The sequence below is a fragment of the Miniopterus schreibersii genome, assembly GCF_964146895.1.
Source record: "Miniopterus schreibersii genome assembly, chromosome: 6".
Lineage (NCBI taxonomy): Eukaryota > Metazoa > Chordata > Mammalia > Chiroptera > Miniopteridae > Miniopterus > Miniopterus schreibersii.
In genome coordinates this window covers 59513562-59539985 of record NC_138107.1, presented here as the reverse complement: position 1 = coordinate 59539985, position 26424 = coordinate 59513562, and the positions used below count along the sequence as shown (strand labels likewise).

At 38.7% G+C, this 26424-nt stretch overlaps 2 protein-coding genes across 8 annotated transcripts in view; one reads left to right on the top strand and one right to left on the bottom strand.

The window, feature by feature from the left end:
* Positions 1–26424, bottom strand: part of NT5DC1 (5'-nucleotidase domain containing 1) — a 107400-nt gene that overhangs the window by 75355 nt on the left and 5621 nt on the right. For 3 of the 7 annotated variants that reach the window (XM_081141290.1, XM_081141288.1, XM_081141292.1), the window contains exons 2-6: positions 25706–25797; positions 24236–24307; positions 22017–22123; positions 16234–16313; positions 13771–13855 (exon numbers count right to left, since the gene is read on the bottom strand). In XM_081141290.1, coding sequence (XP_080997416.1) covers positions 13771–13855; positions 16234–16313; positions 22017–22123; positions 24236–24307; positions 25706–25797 — 436 coding nt within the window. The remainder of the gene's footprint in view (positions 1–13770; positions 13856–16233; positions 16314–22016; positions 22124–24235; positions 24308–25705; positions 25798–26424) is intronic. The other 4 variants (XM_081141291.1, XM_081141289.1, XM_081141293.1 and 1 more) reach the window with 3 other exon arrangements.
* COL10A1 (collagen type X alpha 1 chain) lies at positions 5513–12600 on the top strand. The gene is made up of 3 exons (XM_081141287.1): positions 5513–5590; positions 6103–6271; positions 9689–12600. The coding sequence occupies exons 2-3, from the start codon at positions 6118–6120 to the stop codon at positions 11575–11577; spliced, it is 2043 nt and encodes a 680-aa protein (XP_080997413.1). The 5' UTR covers positions 5513–5590; positions 6103–6117; the 3' UTR covers positions 11578–12600.

The following is a 26424-nucleotide window of genomic DNA, read 5'->3' as shown; positions in this document are numbered from 1 at the left end:
ACTACAAGAGAAATCAAATTATAAATCACTTCATAAAAAGCTTGCTATCTTTTTAAAAAAACTATCAAACTCTCTGAAGTTGAGAATCCCACATTAAAGTTTCCTCATTTAGCGGATCAAAAGCTAAGTAGACTATGACCAAGCATTACTTAAACTCAAAACTCTGGGATGTATTTTAATTATTAGTATGAGTAAGTTAATAGCTGCATGGGGATCAGTCTTGAGGGTAAGTTTCTTGGTGTTGCCACCTGCAAGAACTGTGCTTTGTACCCTCTAGGAACTTGGTACGTCGTAAGTAACAACTGTGGAGTTGTGCTGAAGCCTGACAATAAACAGGGAGCAAAGAGATTCAAATAAAAAGTGTCACCCTGTGGTCACCCCAATTAACACTTTAACTCTCTAATTTCTCCTTCCCATTTAGCAGAGACTGACTGCACGTGAAAGCTGAACTTGTAAACAGAGTAGGAATGTGTTGAAATGGCTGAGAACTTGTTGGGTGGCCAAGATCCTTTAAGATTTTAAGCCAAGGGGCCAAGAAGCTCCATATTTTTAACTGGGCAAGTTACTATGGAAAGACAATGATGTCATTAAGCACCTGGGGCACAAAACTATGAATTCTTTAAGTAATGTAGCAGTTTATGTATAATGGAAAATAGAATATAAAGCCCTTGTTCAAACTTTTTAAATGACACTCAGTTTTAGTTGACCTGGCCTGAAGTGTCAGGGGTTTTCATAAACACCTGTTTTCATGCATGAATTTCTCCTTTCAAACCCTCAGCAGGTATCTTACCACTAAACCACATTAGACTATTTACACAAATAGATCATTTTTAGCTTCTGGGCTCTGTAATAGCGCCCACGGATGTTCTTTTAAAACCTTTTCAATAGGAATGAGCTACAGCTAGGTGGTGGAAGCTGTGGGTCTCCAAGTGCCCTAATTAAACTTCTGGGCACTTTCCCCATTTCCACTGCTAAGACTGAAGGATTAGAGGAACAGGAAAATCAGTATCCTGCTTGGGTAAGGAGATGAACACATTAGCTTAGTTGGTGGTGTTTTCCCTCAATGGGCTCTCTCACCAAAAGCCCTTTACTTCAGAAATTTAACTTGATTAAACATTAGGGAATGAGACATTCCTAACAGAGAAACTAGTTTCTTCATCTGAAGAATGAAATGATTGATCTAAATGACCTTTAATGTCCCTTACAGCTCCAGGTCTATAAAAGAACAACATAATTATGAATCAAAAATTTATGTATCTTACCGGAAAATGTTGGAATAAAAAAAATCCTTACAAGCAAACTAAAAAGGCACATGGCAAACTGGAAAAAAAATACGTGAAAACTGTATCACAGAAAAGAGGTTCATGTTCCTAAGACACAGAACACATAAGAAGAGTGGGCTAGAAACATGGTCTGACTCTATGAAAAGATGATCTACCACATGGTTAGCAAAAAAGAATGAAAATTAAAACTAGACCAAGATTCCAATTTTTGCCTCTAAAATGGGTAAAAATCTAACAACATATCTATCCGATTGGGGAGGCTGTGGAGGAATAGGTGCTGTCACACTGGTGGAAATGCAAAATAATACACCTGTGGAGGACAATTTAATGATATATAACAAAATTACATGCATATTTATTTATCTTTAATTCATGAATCCCATTTGTAAGAATCTCTCCCAAAGACATTCAGACAAAATTATTCACTTTAGTAGTATTTGAATTAGTGAAAGAGAAGAAGTAACACAGATGACCATCAACAAGGAAAAGGTTGAGAAAACCATGGTACACTTATACAATGGAGTGCTATGCAGCTGTAAAAAGGAATGTGGACCATCTTTACATAAGGATCTGCAAGATACATGGTTACATAAAAAGAGGCATAACTAAGTATGTACATTATGGTGACATTTACCTAAGAAACTGAAAGGGGAAATGAATGAATTATATTTTTGAATAGATATGCAGTTTTTAAATACGATAAACCTAAAAAAAATTTTTTTTAATGTTGCTTATAGAAGGAGGTGAAATACAGACTAGAAAGGGCAGTAACAGAAGCCAGACCCCTCTGCATGTTCCTTGTTTTATAAATCTGACTCAGGGAGTGCGCAGTGTATGCTGGAGCTGGCTTGTACTGTTCCTTGGTCAATGTTCAGGTGTTTCGCAAGCCAGTTGTCCTGACCGTGTTATACTGAAATTGGCTACGGTGGGAGCACACAGGCATGCATTGTAACTATTCTCTCTACTTCTATATAAGACAAGATTTCTATAATAAAGTCAGAAACCATATAAACAAAAACAACAAGGTTAGGTAGTGAATATTAATAAGCTGGTACTAGAACACTAAGTCTGATAGCAGACTAAGACATTCCAATTTAGGAGTCCATCATGATCACCTGAGGAGCTTTTTCAAGATACAGTCTCTGAACCACCACTATCTTAATAAACCACAAAGATTGAAGGAATTGTGTCATATCCCTCAGGACTGTGGAAGTAGGGGAAAAGGTTGAGATTCACTGTTTAAACACTATAAGAGGCTGTATACTATTCATCTAGTTCTTACCTCCATGCCTGACACATAGTGGTACTCAAGTAATATCTGGTGAATTAATGAATGACCCTGGGAAGTGAAAATAAGTAGGCAAGCTAGAGTAGCTAAATGTTAGCTGTGAAAAAAACATAAAATTTGATATTAAAAAAAATAGGACCTGATTTAAGTGGCTCAGTTGGTTGGAGCACTGCCCCGCACACCAAAAGGTTGTGGGTTTGATTCCCGATCAGGGCACATACCTAAGTTGCAGGTTCGATCCCCAGTAGGGGCACGTACAGGAGGCAACCAACGGATGCTTCTCTTTCACATCAATGTTTCTCTCTCTTTCTCACCTCTCTCTCTAAAAATCAATAAACATATCCTCAGGTAAGGATTAAACAAATTTTTAAAAATCATTTAGGTTACTGAGTTTAAAGAGCAGGCTCTCTGTTTTAAGTGGAACAAGTTTTTGTCATAAAGCCACAGACTAGTCACTTCAAACAGCTACAAGTAAACTCCCAGAATAAAAATAGTTTTAAATACACAATTGGGTGGGGTGTGGCTAGCAAAATTCTGATTCTACAATCTGTTTGGATAAGCACTGCTTCTTATGTGACTAACAAAGCAAACAGTAGTCAGATTCCCCAGGCTGAAATAAGTACAAGTACATTCACTATTTGCAAAAAGGGTTGAATGTCCGAGGCTCATTCAATGAAGACACCACATTTCCCAAAGCTAAAGGGGAATATAGAATGACAAATACCCACATGTAATTACATATCCCAAAATGAAGGCATAGGGTCACCTGGTATGGATTTTGTCTCTCATAAGTACTAAGTGAAGCTAAGCCCACTGTCTGGCCACAGGGAAGAGCAGATTACCTCAAACATAAGAATAATCTAATTTTAAAGCTGGGAGGAGCTTAAAAACCTAGTCCAACCTTTTCATTGTGGTGATGAAGAGCAGACACCTACAGAGGTTAAGGTGAAAAGCTCTGAAAATAGTTACAGTTGCCACAGATGAACCAAGAGTCTATGCAGGTGCACAATGTTAGGGATGAAGAGCTGAGAAAGAATCTTCTCAACTTTCACATGAATGGTATCTAATGGGTATCAATCTCACTCGTAAACAAATTAGCGTGTGTGTTTAACCATATACACACACAAAAATACTAGAACATGTATTTCCAATAACTCCTTTCAAACAAATTCTTCAGTCTAGCATTCAAGAGTCGATGTTACCCCATTGACTTTTTCAAAATCTTGTCCAAATGAACCATAAGCAGATGGAACAAGGCCACTTTCTTTTACTTACCTTTTGCAGTCGCTTACAGACACAGTGCAGTACGTGTAATCATTACAAAAGCTACCCCACAGACAATTTCCAAGTGATGAAAGATGATTAGAATACAAACTTCCCAATTCTCCTGTTAATCTGAACTGATATAAAGCCACATTTCATGTGTATCAATGAGTATTATACAGACATACATGATAATGTAGGTTTTTAATATGGTAACCAACAAAAGGTTTAAAAGTGAGAGCCAGGAGAAAGGGAGGCAGTGCCATGAGTTACCATTTCCATTTCCATAAGGTGCTATACAGGCTTTGTTTAAAAGACATACAGAAAATTATATGCAGAGGAGGAGGAAAGGAAAGGAAAAGAAAAATAACAAACTTTTACTCCATCCACTGGTCAAACATTCAATTATTTCCATTGCTGACTAATCCTGAATCCATATCACTTTACTTCTATAAAGATTTTTTAAAAATGCATCTATGCCCCTGAATGAAATGCTCCTTCTCACCCTCTGCCCCTGTACAGTTGATCTGATTTAGCTCCAAAATAATGCAATTAAATAAGATACAAAAATCAGCCTCTCAACTTTCTTTTAGATTCTTCAGGATTCCTAAAACTTATTTTAAGAGTCTCTTAAATGTTAAAGAGAATACTATTTAAAATGACAATGATAACATTTACTGTCATCTTTGGAGGGAAAAAAATATTTCTAATTGGGCTGATTCAAGATCCCTAATGGAAATTACAACATAAGCCAATGACATTTTTAAAAAGCTGAAAGCAAAGTTTGAAGATTTTCTTTTCTTCCAAAATGAACAGAGTAAACTTATTTAAACAGATATGATATGACATTATCAAGTTAAGGGTGTTTTTTTTTTTTTATAATCTCTACTGCAACTCTAAAGTAAAATTCAAAATTAAGCAATAAAATCTGAAATCATTTACTGAACATAGTGCTGTGAATAAACTAAATCCTTCAGGGTAATTATCCTGCTAACTCTACTATCAAATTCATGGATGTCTTGCCTCTGTCTGAAAATTTTAAAATATTTAATATGTAAAACCTGAAATATTCATATGCTATCATATTTAAAATTTCTCTTAATAACTTTTGAGGAGTTACACTAAAATCCTAATATACAAAACAGCATGCCTACATTTTCACTACCATGTTACTCTCATGCCTAAAAATAAGTCAGAATTGGGGTAAACTATTTTCATAAAAATTTAGGAACATTAGTGGACACATTGATGGCATTATGTAATAATTAAAGAATTTAGATGCTGTTTTAGATCCACACTCTCCTCCAAAAGACTTCTTCTCTTTATATACTACCAAATATTTTCAACCAAATAACACAAGAATGTGGTTTTCAAAAATATAACAGGGGTAGTGTCATCCCATCATGAACAAGCCTGAACATCTGAGTAATAACGTCTAAAATAAAATCACAGAAAAAGATGGTGCATGGTTAAAACTATTAATATATATTTAAGACAAAGACTTTATTTTTCAATAAGAAAACAAGGGAAAAGACAGTCCAACCTGATCTTGTATGTCTGCCCAATAGAACTTTCCACCATAATTAGTGCTTTCCACCTCTGGGGGAGGAGCTGAAGCTCAGGGTGACCTCATGTAGTAAGAGGAAATCAGTATAAATAGGGCAGGACAGCTCTAGAGGGAGCATCTTCTGCATTGCTTACCTGGAGGGCTCAGAAAGCGACCAAGAAACCATCTCCAGGAATTCCCAGAACTCAGGTAAGTCTATGACTCAATGCTCACAGGTGGACTTCCATGTCAGCTTGCTGGGAAACAAGCTTCAGTGAATTAACTACTTGGATTTTGTGTTAAAAAAAATGGCTTTCCACTAAAATGCACTCAGAAAGTTTAATTTGCTTCAGTCTTTATAAAAGATAGTCCTAATAAAACTGGATTTGCAAAAACATGCCCTAATCTGAATTTCAGTGTATTTTGAAACTATTGGAAATTTTTGTCTATGTCAAAGATCCTGAATTATTTAATACAGACATTCAATTACAGTTTCATTTTTTTTTTACTTCATTTTTACTCGATTACTTGAATGTGGTTTTCCAAAACATATATTCATATACCTAAAAATTTATAACTCATTAATTATGAAATATAATTAAAATATAAAGGGTAAGATAAAAAAGTAGATAACTGTATAAGGAATTCATTTGAGCAACATTAGAAAAATAAAGCAGGTCAATAAACAAAGTTGAATGAAATTATTCTTTTCTGTTTTTCAGAATCCATCTGAGAACATGCTGCCACAAAGAGCCCTTTTGCTGCTCATGTCCTTGAACTTGGTTCATGGAGCGTTTTATGCTGAGAGATACCAAACACCTACAGGCATAAAAGGCCCAGTACCCAACACCAAGACACAGTTCTTCATTCCCTATGCCATAAAGAGTAAAGGTAAACTGAACTGTTTATGTTGCGTGATTAGCTAGTTGGATGTTGCTTTCTTCAGTCTTAATGGTCTCTTTGACAAAATGTTACTAACTCTGGTGTTAAATTATTTTCAAACTCTGGAATTGGTCCCAAGTGATTTATGGAAAAAGTAGGTCTATTCAAGAACATTAATATGCTTTGCACAATAAGTATAGTGGAAAGATATACCTGAACTTTTTAATGTGTGGAAATTCTTTCCCTCAAATGATGCTTTTGCATAAACAATTACTCATAATCTAGAAATATTAATCCAATCAAAAGCAATTAAGTTGAAAATGGTTTAAATAAAATGATTGCCAACTGCACAAAAAAGAGTAGCAGGTTTCTATATCTGTTCAGCTTTCTCGGCTCCTGTAAGAGTACTGAGAAAACATTAAGTTAAGTGCTAACAGATCCTCAAAGAGAAATGATTACAGTTCATATTCAATAATTCTATTTACTAACATCTGACACACACTGCCTGTAAAGCATCTACTGAATTAAACTGAATAATCTGAACTGACTGTAGGATTCAAATTCCATAGTATTTTCTCATTATAGCTATATATTTTATCCCATAAATAAAGCTAAGGATATTTGCTATTAACTTTAAAAAGTATGCTTTTGGAGACAACAATTTTGAGCAAATTAAACTTATAGGGTTGTCTTTTAAAGAGGAAAGTTAAAAGTTAAAGTATTTCATAAAAGGTAGCTTAATGTTTAAAAATAAATGCACAGGTACACAACAGATATTCTTGAATGTCTCAAACTATAAATAAAATAAGAGAAAGATATGTTAGGAAAGAAAGAATAAAAGATAAGGAAACCTGCTAATTAAAGCAACAAATGGCATTTTGAAATACTATGACAAGCAGCCCTGGGTTATACTCTTTATAACCACAAATTCTGACTTTTTATAGTTTACCAAGATCATAAGAAACAGTCTTAAATTAAAAATAAAGTGCACCACTTTTAGAAGGTTAAAAATATTTCTATCTCCCCACCTTAATTTACTGTATAATCTTGGCTATTTTTGCAGAGTAAAAATATGTATCTTGTTAACAAATAAAAAATTGAGAAGCTGTATCTTAATTATTAAATCCACCTTAATCTCTACTTGATTATACAAGGTAGGAACTCAATATATTATCATCCCACTGGCAGGCATTGTACACTGAATGAAGACAAAAGCTCACAATCTATACAAGTAAAACATTAAGTTGATAACAAAAATAGAGCGTGCACATGTGTTCAACACAGGCCAAAAGAGAGGTTAGCCAAAACACACTAAACTATGCTGCAGAGGGCTCCACAGCCGGTGGACATGCAGGTGCCACATTCTGACACAGCCAACCACTATTTTAGTTTGTGGGCATTTAAGAAACTTTCCTACTGGGTAATTGTTTTACGTTGAGGATGGTACCACCCAAATCTCAAATGTGTTCAAATGGCAGGTTACAAAGAGGGGTTGTCCTCCAAGGACACAAGAGAAGCCAGTCTTCCCAGCACTGAGAGGTGCAGGACCCACTGGGATACATTACTGTATTTATGTGTATATTTCATGTGTATTGTATCACATTCCAAGTGGCAGAGATCATTCTTTTTCCTTACAGTTCTAGTCTCAAATGGTGTCTAATGCAGTCATTTTCAATAAGACTTGTTTATTTTCCATTTTAACAGTTAAAACAGATTTCCAAAAAGACTAAGACAATTATTTTTAGTATGGACATAATCTCTATAATATTCTGAAGCAAACCCCAACTTAACATAGTTGGCATTTTAAAAAATGTGCTCTTCTATTCCAAACCATTAACAAATCCTCTATTCATCTATTCTATTTGCAATGTATCAACACCCATTTGTCTAGAGATAGCATATAAACTAAAGTCAATCACAAGATTTGTGTTAGCATATGGAAATATTTTCCATAGATTGATAGGCTGATTACTTCTTACATGCCAGTTAATTAATATGAAAGATTTAAAAAATATAATAATCTACTAACAACTAATAAAGGGAACTATACTCATCAAAATATGTTTTCAAAGGTATAGTTCAATTTATAATTTCAATTCATTTAATGTTAATTCCAAGTTAGTATTTATTTTTGTACAAAAAAGATGTGGCTCAAAAGTCATAGGTATAAGTCATTTTCAGGGTTTTGACCAAACTAATCAACTACTGTGCCATCTACTAAATCTACCATTACAATGAATCGTTTTCCAACAGTATAAGAATCTACATAGTATATGGAGGCATTCTAATCATGTTTCTGCAAATTTATTAAACAGAAAATTATTTTAATGTAAACTATGCAACCAGATATTTAAAATCATATGTAATTTTATTACCATCTTTGCTAGCTGTTAAATTCTCTGAGAAAGAATATTTTCTGTAGACACTTGTGATGATGACGGCCTAAAGATTCTTTCACATAGTAATACAAAATACTTTCCTGATGCTATATCCTAGTGCCAGCAACACTCTACTATATCCCGCCTTTGAACGACTAAAACAGCCCTTGGACACCTCTTACTTAAAGCACTTTGTGATTGAAGTTCTTATAAGATGCACCCTGCACTCCTCCCACACTTATAGCTCAATAGCACTTTTCATATCACAAGCAATGAGTAAGTGATTTTTGAGCTTAAAGTTATATTAGTAGAAGTAGTTAGCTCAAATGAACCCATAGCTCTATGAAATCAACAGTATTTATTTGCATTCATTAAGGAAAACTTTAGATAAGCACTTTAATACTATTTTAGGTATCTCTCCCATTAGTTCTCATTCTCTAATTCTCTGTTACAATTTTAAGTCAATAATGGAGAATGTAGGAGTGGAGTATGTACCGAGGTAAAAAACACACACAAAAAACCCTAAATTTTAAACTGTGTTCAGCAGGGCCATGGCTGATGTGTATTAGAATTAAGGGCATTTCTCATTTATGTCTTACAGAACAACTTTTGTGAGGGAAAATTGTTATAGTTCTTAAATATTTTCCCATTTATTCTGCACGTGTCTTTTCCTTCCATTTCTGTAAGATATTGTTTTTCTTTCTTTCCTTTCTAGATAGATGATTTTCCCAAAATAAATGTAATAAACTTGCTTCCCCTGCCCTCTTATTCTAGATGAATTCTTCAATCCCAGCTTATTTTCATGGATCATTAGGTTGTAATGAAAGTATTATGGTAGCCATAGTCTTGTGAAACCATCTTCTCTAGCAGTGTTTTTTTAATAACAATATAAAATGTATTGTCTAAATCCATTCAAGACTAGTCTGCCAAAATGGACTGATTGACACTGCAATGTTCTGTCCTGACTCATATTTCCAGAAGCAATGATTCTCCTTAAGGTTACTAACAATGCCCTTGTCTGGGTGTGTGTATTGGGCATGTCTTTTAGGTATACCAGTAAGAGGAGAACAAGGTGTTCCCGGTCCACCAGGACCCGCTGGACCTCGAGGGCACCCAGGTCCCTCTGGGCCACCAGGAAAACCAGGCTACGGAAGTCCTGGACCTCAAGGAGAGCCAGGGTTGCCAGGACCACCGGGACCACCAAGCACTGGGAAGCCAGGCATGCCAGGACTGCCAGGAAAACAAGGGGAGAGAGGACCATATGGACCAAAAGGAGATGCTGGACCAGCTGGTTTACCAGGACCACGGGGCCCACCAGGACCACCTGGAATTCCCGGCCCAGCTGGAATTTCTGTTTCAGGAAAACCTGGACAACAGGGATCCCCAGGAGCCCCGGGACCCAGAGGCTTTCCTGGAGAAAAAGGTGCACCAGGAGTCCCTGGTGTGAATGGCCAGAAAGGGGAGACTAGGTTTGGTGCTCCTGGCCGTCCAGGTGAGAGGGGCCTTCCAGGTCCTCAGGGTCCCATGGGACCACCTGGCCCTCCTGGGGTGGGAAAAAGAGGTGAAAATGGATTTCCAGGACAGCCAGGCATCAAAGGTGATCGAGGCTTTCCAGGAGAAAGGGGACCAACTGGCCTACCAGGCCCCCAAGGTCCTCCTGGGGAACGAGGACCAGAAGGCATTGGAAAGCCAGGAGCTCCTGGAGCCCCGGGCCAGCCAGGGATCCCAGGAACCAAAGGTCACCCTGGGATTCCTGGAATAGCTGGGCCCCCAGGGCCTCCTGGCTTTGGGAAACCAGGCTTGCCAGGCCTGAAGGGACAAAGAGGACCTGTCGGCCTTCCAGGGGCACCGGGTGCCAAAGGGGAACAGGGCCCAGCAGGCCATCCTGGGGAGCCAGGTCTGGCTGGACCCCCTGGAAATGTGGGACCCCAAGGACCAAAGGGCATCCCGGGCAACCATGGAATGCCAGGCCCTAAAGGGGAGACAGGGCCAGCTGGGCCTGCAGGACGCCCTGGGGCTAAGGGAGAAAGGGGTTCCCCCGGTTTAGATGGGAAACCAGGGTACCCAGGAGAACCAGGTCTTGATGGTCCTAAGGGTAACCCAGGGTTACCAGGCCCAAAAGGTGACCGTGGAGTGGAAGGACCTCCTGGGCTCCCAGGCCCTGCGGGCCCAACAGGAGCTAAGGGAATGCCTGGACATAATGGGGAGGCAGGTCCAAGAGGTACTCCTGGAATACCAGGTACCAGAGGCCCCATTGGGCCACCAGGCATTCCAGGATTCCCTGGATCTAAAGGGGATCCAGGAACTCCAGGTCTTCCTGGCCCAGCTGGCATAGCAACTAAGGGCCTCAATGGACCCACTGGGCCACCAGGGCCTCCAGGTCCGAGAGGCCACGCTGGAGAGCCTGGCCTTCCTGGGCCCCCAGGTCCCCCAGGTCCCCCAGGCCAAGCAGTCATTCCCGACGACTTTACAAAAGCAGGCCAAAGGCCCAGTCTTTCTGGGAGGCCTCTTGTAAGTGCCAACCAGGGCATAACAGGAATGCCCGTGTCTGCTTTCACTGTTATTCTCTCCAAAGCTTACCCAGCAACAGGTGCTCCCATCCCATTTGATAAGATTCTGTATAACAAGCAACAGCATTATGACCCAAGAACTGGAATCTTTACCTGCAAGATACCGGGAATATACTATTTCTCCTACCATGTGCATGTCAAAGGGAACCATGTTTGGGTAGGTCTGTATAAAAATGGCACCCCCGTAATGTATACGTATGATGAATACGCCAAGGGCTACCTGGATCAGGCTTCAGGCAGTGCCATACTCGACCTCGCAGAAAATGACCAGGTATGGCTCCAACTGCCCAATGCCGAGTCCAACGGCCTGTACTCCTCTGAGTTCGTCCACTCCTCTTTCTCAGGATTCTTAGTGGCTCCAATGTGAGCATATTCCCACCAAGCTAATATAAATCTGCTTGAAAAGGCATTCCCCAACCTCACCCGTCCCACAAAATGCATATGGATGTAGGCTGAAAAAGATATCGCTCCTATTTTCCAAAATACAGATTTGAGCTTTCAGACCAACGAGTTTTCCCTCTGAAAAGCGAGCAGCGATGGTAAACAATGTGTGACGACCCTCTCAAATTCCTAGTCAGCAATCCTAAGAATTTTTAAAGTTTTCTGTGCAGTCCTTCAGTATTTAAAAATTTCACCATAAAAGTCCTGCTAAGCTAAAATATAAAATGATCACAAAAGCCCTGATCTGTGATGCTATATTATGTTAAATTTGATTTCAGAATCTCAGCATTTCCTTTTAAAATAAGCCTGTTTCTAACAACTAACAGAACTTTTAGGAAACATTCAGGAGGTATCATATCTTCATAGAACTTAAATACTTGAATATTCAAATTCAAAAGACATTGTATATCATAGGGTCTTTCTAATGGTGCATACTCAAAGGCTTATATGGCCCCTTACATGAAGATCTATTCAAATATAGAGGTGCATATAGACTTTTTATGGCTCTCATAAAAACAAAAACAAAATGTTATGTTAAAATTAACCTGAAATGCAAGGTGCTTTATCATGAACCTTTTCATACTTTTCTGTGATTGTTGAAAAGCTTTCTGTATACCCTTCACAACCTGGGAGTAGGTGCCTGACCTGCTGTATTTATTTAACACAAGTATAATTAATTTGATTTCTTTAATTCCTTTATTGAGTTTTATATCATATAATTTTGTGGGTTTACAGTATGTACCTTGGGCTTCCCATTCCAGTGAAATTATAACTAATGTCAAGGGTTTCAAAATCTGCCTGGAAGTGAAAAGACATTATTTATTTATGCTCTGTACTGTATTTTTATATTGCTGTTTAAAACTTATAAGCTGTACCTCACTTATGAAAGCATGAAATGTTTTACCTAGTCCTTATTTACAATGCAATAAAATAATATCCATAGATTTTTTTAAGGCAGAATTTATTTGGCAGTAACAATTTGCAATTTTCAACCATTCTTTTAAGTCTTTTCATTTTACAAAGCTAATAAAAAGTAAAACCATAAAGTGGTGGATGGTTTTATAGTTGTCAAGGATACGCCTCTGCATTGGAGATGGGCATTCCCACACACCCAAGCACTCAGTGCAGACTGTGAAAAGGCCCCCTCAGAACCACATGTGACCTATGAGCCAGGGTGAAGGGCTGGTGCTGGGAGAGAAAAGTGACAATCACTCCACATCAGTGATTTTCTTCTGGGAGAGAAAGAAGCAGGTGGCAGAGAAATATGTAATTTGAACAAATATTCTGCACTTACTATTTGTTGCCTTGATATGTTTTTAGTCATAATATTTAGGATTATTTTGATGGCTTAAACTACATTAAAAGAAGGCAAGCAATTTTTATGTCAATCAAAAGGCAACAGTTTTCCTGGCTGGTGTGGCTCAGTTGGTTGGAGCATCCTCCCATACACCAAAATGTGGTGGGTTTGATCCCTGATTCTATCCCCCCCCTTCCCCTCTCTCTAAAAGAAAAAAAAGGGCAATGTTTTTCTTAGCTGAAAAATACTGCTCTTGAGCATCTGTCAGCCCATTGGTTGAATTAGGACAGTCTGGTTGAGGTCACCAGGGTCACATACTATAAAGGCATCTCTTTATTCCTTAGAAGTAATCTGTGTAATCCAAGCAAACCTGTAAACAAAATCATGAAACCCTAGACTCGGGTTGGTGATATCTCTGTCCCCATTCTAGGTTGGCCAGTCCTGTTTTTTAAGCAAAAAGAATGGAATTTTCACTTTTTCCAACAGTCTATGACTACTACACTAATGGTTACACATGTCAACAACCCTCATTCCCAAGCCAGGAAACAGCAAAACCAGAACTTCAGTTCTGGGGAACAGACAAAATGACTCTACTGATAGGCATGCAAAAGATGGTACAGCTCAGAATATGGGCAATTATGGACATGAGACAGACATAAACAAAAGAACCTCTGAACATGTAAACGGAACCAACTTTAGAGTGATATTTAAGATCGAATTAAGTCCAAATTAAGGACAGTAGCAGAATAGGTAACGTCTAAGTAAGTCATTAAACACACAGCATTTAATAAACATCTATTAGAAAGTCTTCACATTACTCACCCTTAAAAGCTGACATCTTATAGTTGTGTTGTATACCAGCAACTATATCCTTCCAAAAATCAAATGTTTTCTGACCATTGTTCTGCTAAAAAAAATAAAATAAATTTCCAAATGTAACATATGCAATAATTATTTTTTAGAGCATAATAGAAAATACTTGGCAAACAATTACAATATTACTGTATTCTAAAATAGGGACTTGTGTTTCAGAAGACATAATGGGTTAATAAACTTCTCATTCTTCTAAACGTGATTTTAAAAATAACAATCTTCCATGAAAATCACTGCTACAAGGATATATATACACACATACACACACATGCGGCTAAATATTAACATAGCTCATATAACCCAAATAAAATAAAAACTTCTACTCATTAGAAATTACAGAATATTTTAAACACATGAATAAATTTATAATATTATAGCCTTGGAGACATCAGAATGTGTTACTTTGTGTACTATGGCATCAATGGGGCTAAGAAGCCTGAACCCTTAAAACCCTAAAAGCTGGTTACTTTTTTATTTATTTTTTAAAATATATCTTTATTGATTTTAGAGAGAGGAAAGGAGAGCGGGAGAGAGAGAGAGAAACATCAATGATGAGAGAGTCATTGATCGAGCAGGCAACCCGGGCATGTGCCCCGACAGGGAATCGAACCCCAACACCCGGCTGGGCAAGCTGGTTACTTTAGAATTCAATGCACATGTACCTGAATTTCAATATGAAAGAGTAGCCAAGTCTCTATAGGAGACATGAAGAAGGTTCCAAATTCAGAATGTAAACCATTTTTTATCAAGATTTTTTTAAACCAGAAAGCAAACAAACATTACATTAAAACACAACCCTACAACCCTTGGCTTGCTTGGAAATATTAAGTAATGTTTCCATCTAAATGAAGACCAACTATTAGATATTTGTATCTATTATAAAAACTCTGAAATATTTAAAGACTGATACATTTGCTTGTAGTCACTATGAAATGAGAAATGGATTCTATCCCATGTTAATTACAATTTCTACAAAAATACCAGGACTACTGCTCCACAGAAACTGTCATAAACACATGACTAATTCTGAGTAAAACATAAACTGTTACCTATGTTCTATTATGAACATGATCACTGTGACTTTAAAAGATAACATATGCAAAAAGGCAAGTGATTCTGACATAAAACCAGTTTATGTTCATAGGTCTGAAATTCTAAGTATAAGCTGATATAACTAGAAATCTATTTAATTTTGATACACAGTACAAAAAGTGTATATACATTAAATTATGTTAAAAATGATGAATTTAAAATTTTCATCTCACTTTCTGGTTTTATATTATTTACAATGCTTAAGGATATGTAGAATTTTCTTAATTACCCTTACTTTTTTATTGCTAATGAGGAAAGAAAATATTTTTTTCCAGATGTAAGTTTTCTTTTTTTTGGTTTAAAAAAAGTAAGCATTTACTGAACTGACATCCAACAATAATTTTGCATTTTCTTTTTGTATTTTTTCCCCTTGTCGATTCTACAAGTTGAAAGCAAGATAAAGCATTTCTAGTTTTTTGCTTTATTTAAAAGCAGCGAGGTTCTATTACATAACTGGACTACATTTTCTAAAGAAGCAAACAGAGCTTTAGGCACATTGTTTCTGACCCACCCCTCAAAATATAAACTCCAAAATGGGGTGTGTCACTTGAGCCTAAACTGAGGCAGGGACCAGGCACCAAATTTGTTCTTTGCTGGGACATGGGGCCCATCAGTAGAAAATGCAGAGTTAAAGCCACACTGTACACTTGAAGATAAAGATGTCACTATAAAATTCAAACCTGTAGAGAATTTTTATGAGAGCTTATTTGAGCGAAACTGATGACATCCTGGGGAACAAGATTTCAGTGCTTTGCAAAAATAACAGTTTAGCAGCTTCTTTAGTGCATTTGAAACTTATGAGGAACAAGGAAGATTACCTGCAGGTGGGATAAAGCAAAGCCGGGATTGGATTACAGAATAGTTAACAAGATTATGTGCTGTCTTAAGGTGGTTACAGTTTATTTCAACGGTATGTTAACCTAGATGCACACAAACAATTTGGCAGGGCTTGCTTAAGGCAAAGGTAAACCTTTTACTAAAAAAGTTATATGCTTGGGGTGGGACTACCCACAATAACCTGCCCTGTTAAGAATTTATACAGAAGCCAAGTTCTGTATTTTTTTCTAGACTTTTGCACCCCCTGCTGGAGAATAGGTTTATCATCCCTTGGGGGAAAAATGGTCACTGCTTATTTAATTTTCCAAAAACATTTTGGCCAAATTCTGTTTTGTTTTTTTCCTTAGTCACCTCTGAAACCTCAAAGAGGAAACTGAGTAAAATCTCCACTCAAAAGACATAAACTATAATTAAGTCCTCTGATTTATGACTAAATATGTATATCAATCACAGTTTTCTTAAAAAATGAATAAAAGTTTTCACCTTTGTTAAAGAGTCCACCACTCTGGCACACAGAAGAGCTCCTGGCAGGTCGAAGTAATTATCATAAAAATAATATTTTCCTGAAAAAGAACAAAATTTTAAACTGGGATCAAATTAATGCTTCATATATGTGGCATATACAGAAATCTGGCTAAAGAGACATAAGATTCTGGTATAGTTAATTTAAAGGAGCCTCCATTTCAATTCAAAATGGCTCCATTACAGGTTATCATCGTCTTTCAAAGGTTTAAGCTACTAGGGTGCTACAAAAATGTTAAAATATGATGTGCATAAATTGAGCATTTTATTTAAAAATATTTAAGTTATATTTTTAAGCCAAAAATAGGCTGTACCCCAAATATAAAATGGATTATGAAGGAGCCACTGTTTATGCTATTAATGTCACTGAATTTCAAAACAAACATGCTACCACTGGAGTGCCATGAAGAGCTACTCTATATAAATAGTGCCTTTCTATATCTTTGTTGGTTAGCCCACCTAGAGTACCACATTCACTTTTTATGCAATTTCAGTACAATGTGAGAACAACCAGGGTGATGAGAAGAATTAAAAAAATGTCACATGAGCACACGGTGTGCTTATCTTAGAAAAACTCAGGAGCACAGGACAGGCACACTCTAGGATCTCAGGGAGAAGAGGGATTTGGTTTATCCTACGTGGCCCTATGGAGAATTCAACTTGGGCCCTGCCTTGGCACAGATGTCACTTTTGAATCTGCTGTCCCTGGGCAGACACTTTTGAAGACCCATGTCATATCCCCTTGGCCTACCTCCGATCCCAGCCACAGCTGTGCTGAATAGTGTCATCCCATCCACGCACATCTGTGCCATTCGTTCTCTGGAAGCCTCTGGAGCTCATGTGGCCCAAGTGTCAAGCCTGAACCAACAGGGTCAGAAGCCAGCCTCCTGTCTCCTGGATTCACAATGTCGGGAGGCTGCTCCTCAGGAGTCCCGGTAGGATCCAGGCCCCATTGCTCTTTCCTTCCACGTCTTGCCCTCCCCACTGTCTCACCCTCACATATTGGGATCAGGAGTAACCACTCTGCTTTGGGGGAACTCAACCTCAATGAGTCCTCTAGAGAACGGGGTACAAAGAGGAATAAAACAGAACCTGTAGGTGGAGCCAGATTTTAGTTTAATGTAAGGAAGTGCTTTTCAAATGGTAGTTACTACTCTTTTTTCCCCTTAATATGTTTTTTTAATTTATTTCAGAGAGAGGAAGGGAGAGGGACAGAGCTATAGAAACATTGATGAGAGAGAAACATTGGTTGGCTGCCTCCTGCACGCCCCCTACTGGGGATGGAGACTGCAACCCGGGCATGTGCCCTGACCAGGAATCGAACGGTGACCTCTTTGTTCATCGTTCGACGCTCAACCACTGAGGCACACCTGCCGGGCTGGTGATTACTACTCTTGTTCACATATTATAATTGCCTGATTTTGAGTCCCCCTTCCTCCCATTCATAAGCTATGTATGAGATTATGGAACACAGGTACCTTGTTCCTTAGTGTCCACTAAGCAATGTCCACCATACGGAAGGAACTCAAAAAATGTTTGCTGAATGAATGAGTGAACAGATAACAATAGAATGGATAATTTTGGAATGATGGAGTGTCACATGTAAATTAAAAGAAAATCCTATCCCTTTAAATGTCATTAATGCTCTTCACTTCTCCCAGATTATTAAGAATGTATGAAGTCAGCCTGGCTGAAGTGACCAGTTGGCTAAGTGTCATCCTGTGGCCCGAAAGGTTGATAGTTTGATTCCCAGCTGGGGAACATATGGAAGGCAACCAATTGATGTTTCTCTCTTTCCCTCTCTCTCTCCTCTCTCTATACATGTCCTTTGGTAGGATTAAAAAAAAAAAAAGATAAAAAGATAAAGTCAAAGTTCTGTTAATTCATAAATCGGCTGGGTTGGCTTGTGTTCTTTCCTTCAGTTAAAAATATTTTGGTTGGCATAGTCTTCCTGTTTTTTGTTTGTTTTTATGTTTTTTAAAAAAACATGTTTTTATTGATTTCAGAGAGAGGGAGGGAGAGGAAGAGAGATAGAAGCATCAATGATGAGAGAGCCATTGATCGGCTGCCTCCTGCATGCCTCCTGCCAGGGATTGAGCCCGCAACCCAGGAACCGAACCTCAATCTCCTGGATCACATGTTGATGCTCAACCACTGAGCCACACTGGCTGGGCTAGTCTTCCTGGTTTTTTTAAAAATATATATCTTTATTGATTTCAGAGAGAGGAAAGGCGAGGGAGAGAGACAAAAACATCAATGATGAGAGAGTCACTGATTGAGCCCACAACCTGGGCATGTGCCCTGAATCAAACCCCGATTGCCTGGATTCCAGGTCAACGCTCAACTGCTGAGCCACGCCCGGCAGGGCGAGTCTTCCTGTTTTTAACTCTTTCGAAGCTGAAATTATTAGGTGGAACATCTCTGACTATTTTTCATTCTTAAGAAAGGTAAGGAATGGCTTTGCTAGAATTCTGGAGGAAAGCAAAGCTGATATCCCACATACATTTCTGTCCACGCTCTGCTATTCTATACCACACCATATTCCAGGGCTCCCTGGGCCCAAGACAGTGAGCACAGTTCATTACCCTGTACATTATCTTATCTCTTGCCTTCAACACTAGAGTGACCTGCCTGATCCCGATGGCTAGCTGTCCTAAGCACTGTGGGATATCCATAAACCTGTGTATACTTAGAGCATCATTGCCAGTTATATACCCTTCGTTTTTCCCTCTCCTTTCCCTCCCTTTGTGGGTATTAATAGATAAAATTCAGTTTAAGAGTTGAATACTGATGCCTTGATTAGGGTCTAATCAAATAACTCAGGAGTTTAATGAGATGGGCTCAGTGACTCCCACCCACAAGGCAAGGGACTGACGTCACTCAACTGTCAAACATGGGCTGACCACTGTGTGGACACAGTGAGGCTTATTCAGCCTTGACCTATTAACTGGGCCAGGCTGTCGTCAATGCTTCTCCCAACACGGAAACTCTGAGACTATACTGCATGGAGGCACTGACCCTCCACCTGCTTACAGAGCAGAGGGCTCATTGGGAATGAAGTGATTGGTGAGCTCAGTTCAATAAAACAAGCCTCTGAATCAAGACCAAGTCCCTTAATCATTAAGTTCTGCACAGAGAAAAACTATTCCCCAAGAATCCACTGCCAACATGATTCCCTTCCCAAACTACATACCCTTAGTGATAAAACAAAGGCACATGAATGAACCCATTGAGGGGAAGAGAACAATTTATGTTAGCATAAGTCTCACTTCTGCAGATGAGTGACATTATCTCCATTTAAAAATGAGGACAGCTAGACTAAGTGTGGCTTAGTAACTGACCAGGATTTTTTATCCAGCAAGTAAAAGAGTCAGTTGGATCCAGGACTGGCTCCAAGTCCCTTTGGTTTCCACTATGCCAAGCTGTTACTGCATAATCTACCAGTTTGGGGGATTAAAGCTCAAAAGAACTTGCTCTCCATTAATCGGATGGTAAGGAAAATCATACTTACGCCAAGTCAACATCCTCTAAAGGGATTATAAAAACATTAGTGCCTGAAATGCTCTAAATGTACTGGTAGGGAATTCATTTCACAACTCTCTTTTTAACTCGGAGGGTAAATACATTCAATGTACAAGAAAACAGCGTGTAAAGAATCAACTGGAATTCCTGAAAATAAAGGCCCTGTTGGCCATATTAATTAACATTTTAGACATGCATATCCTTAGAGCATCTGTACTTCTAGTTCGCCCTGGATATATTTACAAAAGTGAAAAATGTACGTATATGAAAATGTCACTGTAGGCTTGTCTGTAATGGCCAAACACTAGACACAATGTAAATGTCCACAAGGGAACTGATAAAATAAATCGTGATATAGATGCTGGATGGCAGAGCACGCCAGCATGTAAAAGAATGAGGTACATCAGTGTGTGTGCTAATGTGACAGGATCATTAAGATATGTTACAAAGGGCAAAGTACAGAAAGTATATGATCCCTTTTGTATAATTTAAAAAAATAAGCTTTGGGAAAAGGGAATTTTGGGAGATGGGTTGGACATAATTTTTCTTCATTTTATTCCCTTCTATAATATTTCAATTTCCTAACCATATGCTCACATTATTTTTTTTTTTTTATTGTAAACAAAGTTTAACTGGGTTGTAGAATCACGGGCCTTCATTTTCTTCTTTTATACATCTCTACATTAAAAAAATAAGTATTATCTTTTTAAAAATTTATCTTTATTGTTGAAAGTATTACAGATGCTCCCCCTTCCCCCCATTGACCCCCTCCATCCTGCACCCACCCCCCTTCCCTAACCAACCCAAATAAGAGTAGATAACCTTGCCCAGCTGGGCGTGGCTCAGCGGTTGAGCGTAGACCTGGGATCCAGGTGATCGGGGTTCGATTCCCGGTCAGGGCACATGCCTGGGTTGTGGGCTGCAGCCGATCAATGACTCTCTCATCATTGATGTTTCTGTCTCTCTCTCTCCCTCTCCTTCCTCTCTCTGAAATCAATAAAGATATTAAAAAAAAAAAAAAAAAAAAAAAAAAGAGTAGATAACCTTCAAGGCCATCCTCAGAGGCTCCTGGGTAAGTCAGGGACCAGAGGGAAGCTGTTGATTCCCACTGGAGAAGAGGGGAGCAGTGAAAAAACAGCTGGTCAGCCTGGGTGAACATTCTTTCCGTGGCTGGGGGATACTTTATTCTTCAAAACACTCCGTTTCTGAGAGACTTAGCTGTGTGCCTTGCTTCTCTGGGTTATTTACAACCACCTCCACCTGGAGAGACAACAGTTCTCTGTCCTCACTTGACTAAAAGGCCATTACCCATTTAGCTTCTGCCACTTATTCTGAGCTGGCATGTGTGAAAGCATTCAGAGTCTAACCCCAATGCGAGGTCTCGGTGTTTCCTACCAACTTATGTTGTCAAGAGTACTCATACTTCCTGACATTTTCACCTCTCTACAAAAACAAAACAAAACTCTCAAAAGAAAGCAAATGTAACAAACAAAGGAAATGCAATTGTGACAAGGAGTAACTCTGACTATTTTCAGGTTATTACATTTTCTAAAGAAGAACAGATGCATTTCAAAACTGTAGTGTGGGAGAAAATGGCAAAAATAATTTGAAAAAGTGAAAAACTAACAATTATGACTTTTAATAAGGTCTGTTTATAACAAATGTTTTAATCATTCCCTATTACTGTATGCACATCTATGTCCGTAAATAATTTCTGAAAAATTGTTTCACATGTATCCATGGTAAAGCTCTTTAAGACTAGAAAAAAGTGGGTAAAATCACTTAAAATAAAGAAAAGATTAAGGGAAAAGATACTAGAACTGGCAGAAAGGAGGAAAATTATAGAAAACAGGAGAGGCGAGTAATATAATTTAGAGAGAAATGGAGATAGAGAAATAAAAGTAAGGACTGAGCCCTTAACAAAGGGCTGATAAAAATACAGACGACTAAGGGATATATTACTCCTAAGTGCTAGACTTTTTCTTCAAGAACAAGTGCTAGGAAAGGAGTATCAACAAAACCTTAATTAACATAGAACCAACTGCCAAAGAGAAATCAGACACACGTGGAAGAAAAATACATCCTATCCCTATAAAACCACAGCTGCTCCCTTGTGTATCATGCCCACAGGATGCAAGAAAGGCCTTCGTGTCCTCATGTAGAGGGTTCAGGGTCCAAAATAAAAGGGGAAGGACTGGCAGTGCTGCTCACGTGAGTCATACCTGATCGGAAAGCCATTCCAGTGTCGGACATGAAGTACTTCCACTCCTTCCTGCCATACTCCTTGGCCATCTCCTCGGGAGCCATCATCTTGGTGCCATGGCTTGCCCTGGTTTTGGGAGATGAGGCACACTGCTCATCAACGGCCCCCTTGAATGCCCCCCTTCCTCCAACCTTGCTATCGTGAATCCCCTCTAAAATTAATGAAAGTTCTCTTTGTTTTCAGTTGGATGACTTCCCCATTTAGGAATCTATAAGGCATTTCTCTTGACAGCTCTAGCTCTTCATTTATCAAAGAACTAGCAAGTGATCAGGAGCAGCCCCCTCTGAGGTCCACAATGTGGATCTATAATGTAGAAACTATAAACTATAATCTCTCTGAAAGGAATATGACATTACCCTTTCCTAGGAAGTTGTCATGTAACTGTGAAGATGAACCTAACTGGAACAATGAAGAAACATGATGTGGATTGGGTTTGGGAGCAGGAGAAAGAGCAACAGGTAGGAGAGCTAGCTTGTGAGCTGTACCAGGTCCGCAGGAGAGGTAGGAGGCACCTAGCACCTGGGGATGGCCAGCTCGTGGGCACAGGAGACTGTGAAGATGGGCGAGCATCCTGCCCATTCAAGGACATAATGTAGCTAAAAACACAATGGATGACAGAGAGATGAATGGGACAAAACTTGGGACAGCAAGGAAAGGATGTAGCTATTTTCTGTGCTCACAATACTGCTCTTGCATCAGTTGGTTCTGATTAAGGACTCTTAGCCTATAGAGAAAGAGCTGACATTTTATGTAGTTTATTATGAGAAATGATAATGCTAGAGAGTATCATTATTCTTCTCTTGGTGTTATATTATGGTAGCAAAGCAAAATTAAGGGAAAAAGAAATGGAGGAAGAAAATCACAAACAGGTTCCTTTTTACAAAGGGATTAACGTTTTAGAAAGTGATATGCAGAGATGGAGGGATCCTGAGTGGGAAATATGATCAGACAAGGAAGCTACTGTATTTGATGAAAGCAGGCATCAAGGAGATAAGCTTAAATCAGGAGAAACTGCAGGGCGGCTAGAATATGAATGGAGAGGGTCAGACATTGCAGGAGGGGTGTTGGGATGGGAGATGAACTGGATATAACAATGAAAGAAAGAAGCAAAACCACAGAATGCTTTCCATTCTTCAACTGGGGATTTAAGGCAGACAAGTGTATTGCAACAAAATGATAGCAGAGTTAGAGGTCACAGTTAAAGCTGCACTGTGTACGTATACACACGCATACATACATTCTATCTCTTCTTGCCCAGGAAAAGCATGCAAATGAGTAACAAAACAATCCTGGGGCCACGCCAACAACTGTAGCTGGCAGTGCCTTAGAGGAAGGTCTGAGGGAGAACATGAAATTGTACTGTGCGAAAAGAATGATGTAGGAAAAGGGGGAGTACGTGTAAGAAGCATTCTGCTCGGAGCGCCCTCTCCTTGGACCCTTCGTATAAATAATAAATCGCACAGCTGCAAGGCCATGTGGACTTGCCTGTACTGTCAGTACTGGGGGAAAGATAGACGCGCACTCTGTGATGCCCTCTGTAAGACCCGGAGCAGTGGGAGCAGCTGCTTCCCAGCTGCTTGCCCTACTTTCACCAACGCCCAAAGGGTTGCACTCACCCTGAGAAGGAAGGAAAGGGAGTCAGCACAGAGTGCAGGAGAGATTGATAAAGATTCGAACAGTCTAACAAAGCTTCCAGAAGGAACTGGGACACCACATGAATCCTGCATGATGGGGGCAAATTTGGATAAATGGAAGAAGAAAGAGCAGTGTGCATGGACCACCAACCCCTATGCAACATTCATTTTCTACTTCCACCTTAATAAAAAGAATTCTGATTTTATTCCAGGTATCTATATACCCACCTAAAATGATGTAATTCCAAGGCTCCGTTGCAGTAGGGGTGGCCAATGACGTGAAACAAGTTATTAACTACCATATTTTCTGCAAATGTTTCTGATGAGCTAAATTTAAAGCTGGATGTTTAAGTCTAATGCTTAAGATTTGTATTTAAATGGCTCAAAATGATTCATATAAAGACATGCAGGCACATAGATAATCTGTCATCTGATTGATTAAAATGATAAACTTCTTTAACCATGCCCTAACAATAAAATGCTATAGAGTAAAAAAGTATCCTGAAAAGAGTAAAGTTTTGACTTCACAATCAGATTTTATTACCTGAGGACAGTGCCGTTATCTGCAAGTTTTACGAAGTTCCCATCTTCCAGATCCAATGCCAAGCCCTTGCAACTAAAATAGAAATGTCTGATTACCAATCAATTCATGTATTTACCTAACTCAAGAAATAATAATCTATATTTTCAGAGTCACAATGCGGAAAAGGCATTTTCTCACTCAGGTGAATGATATGTTAAACAGTTAAGAATATCCAAGAATTTTAAAATTAAATATCATCCACAGAGCAAGTATATAAGGAAAACTGTTATGTGAGCAAAGGACAGCACATTTACTTTCTAAACCCTCAAGCTTTTAAAAAGAGAAATACAAAACTCAAAGAGAACCAAAAATGAACATCATTGCGTATCTCTGTTTAAAAGTGAAAATGTTGCCCCGCTGGGTGGCTCAGCTTTTCTGAGCATCGTTCTGTATACCAAAAGGCTGCGCATTCGCTTTCCAGACAAGGCACATGCCTAGGTTGCAAGCTGGATCCCCGGATGGGGTACGTACTGGAGGCAACCAATAGCTGTTTCTCTCGCACATCGATGTTACTCTTTCTCTCTCCCTTCTTCTCTAAGAAAAATAAATAAAAAACATATCCTAAGGTGATGATTTTAAAAAAGTGAAAATGTTTTCCATTAAATAACACACACACACACATGCATGCACATATTCATATTCTGCAAGTTAAGATCTTAGCCAGAGTCTTTTCTTACTCTTTAGAATTTGCCTCAATTTACGTGAGGTTATAAAACTAGCCCTCTGGGTAAGGTATATTATTGAAAACAACTGAAAAAAAGTCAAATATTAAGTTTTAGGCTCTTCACTCTAAAAGACCTGTGGGATTTGGGGAGAAAAGTGGGTACAGATTCCATTATTAGTAAATAATAAAAGCAAGAAGGTACAGTGGCCACCAACTACCATGAGAATTAAAAACTGACAGGGTACTTTAGAAACCTTATATACTTTGGTCCACAGTAAAATTTCCAGAGTCAGCAGTTTCACATAGTAAAATGTTTCTGTGTCTTCCTTTTACAAAAGGGATTAAATAAAACAGGGCTAACCAAACACTGGAGGAATGCATACTAGATGAACATTGTTGCTCTAGAATTATTCCCGCATGTATTTTTCATGTGTTTTAGGATTACTTAGCAAAACAAAACTTTGTGAGAGATGTACATTTTAGAGATGGTTCTTATAACCTCCGAAACTCTTAATAACGACAAACTTAACCATGTGAAAGTGTTTAAATTAGTCACATACCTCTTAGCCTGTTTCATATTTAAGTCTAAATTTAAAGTAGAAAGGACTTTAATTCATGAAACATAAAGCTTTTTAGTAGAGAAGGCATTTTGTCCTTTGACGCAATTGCACATTTCACTTTCTGTCTCCACAGGAGGAAGCATACGATTCTATCGGCCACAACCAGAGATCAGAAGGAACACGGGAACCTTAAAAACACGAGCCTACCAGAAATCCCAGTCCTCTGGAGTCACAGTGAGCAATTCCTTGTCATATCCTTTCTCCTTCACCAGAAACTGAGCAAAGCTATTATAAATGAGCTGTAGATAAGGGAAAGAAAAAAGAGAGATTAAATATAAAATTCACTCTTAATTTCGCAGACCTGAAGACCTGATGGAATCACTCACAGGGCAGGTGTGTGTGTGTGTGTGTGGGGGGAGAGAGATCTGCAATTATAAAGCTCTTCAGTTTAACACCTTTCACAAGCAATTTAACCACCCCTGCAAATCCCAGTACCTGTAGTGTTTTCTTTAATACTCCAAAATTATACCATCATCAGTATACAATTAAATAACCAAGATAATTACTTATCTTTCTCCCGAGTTCTAATGGGTTGGAGATCATTAAGACTTGGCAAAGCTTTGTAAACTTATTTAACAAATGACCAAGAAGGTAAATATATTCACCATTTTATCACTACAACTGTCCTTGGTCCATCCTTGCTAAAATGCCCCACCTCAGGTGATAAAGTTAATGCGTTTATCGGAGCCCACTAAATGGAGGCCACCCCAGTGGCCCAGTCCACGTTACAAATCTAAAGCTAAGTCAGCCTGCACCTACGGGGAACACCTGCCAAGGTAACCTAGCTTACACCAATCACAATCCTCCAACTCAGGTTTAGCTTGCCTTACCGCATGAAACAGCACCTGCCAGCCTTATGAGGAAAT

Bases quoted from the DNA above. Each gene is read 5' to 3' on its own strand.
- COL10A1 (XM_081141287.1), top strand. From the start codon at position 6,118: ATGCTGCCACAAAGAGCCCTTTTGCTGCTCATGTCCTTGAACTTGGTT. The intron at 6,272-9,688 runs GTAAACTGAACT...CATGTCTTTTAG, and splicing joins CTATGCCATAAAGAGTAAAG to GTATACCAGTAAGAGGAGAA.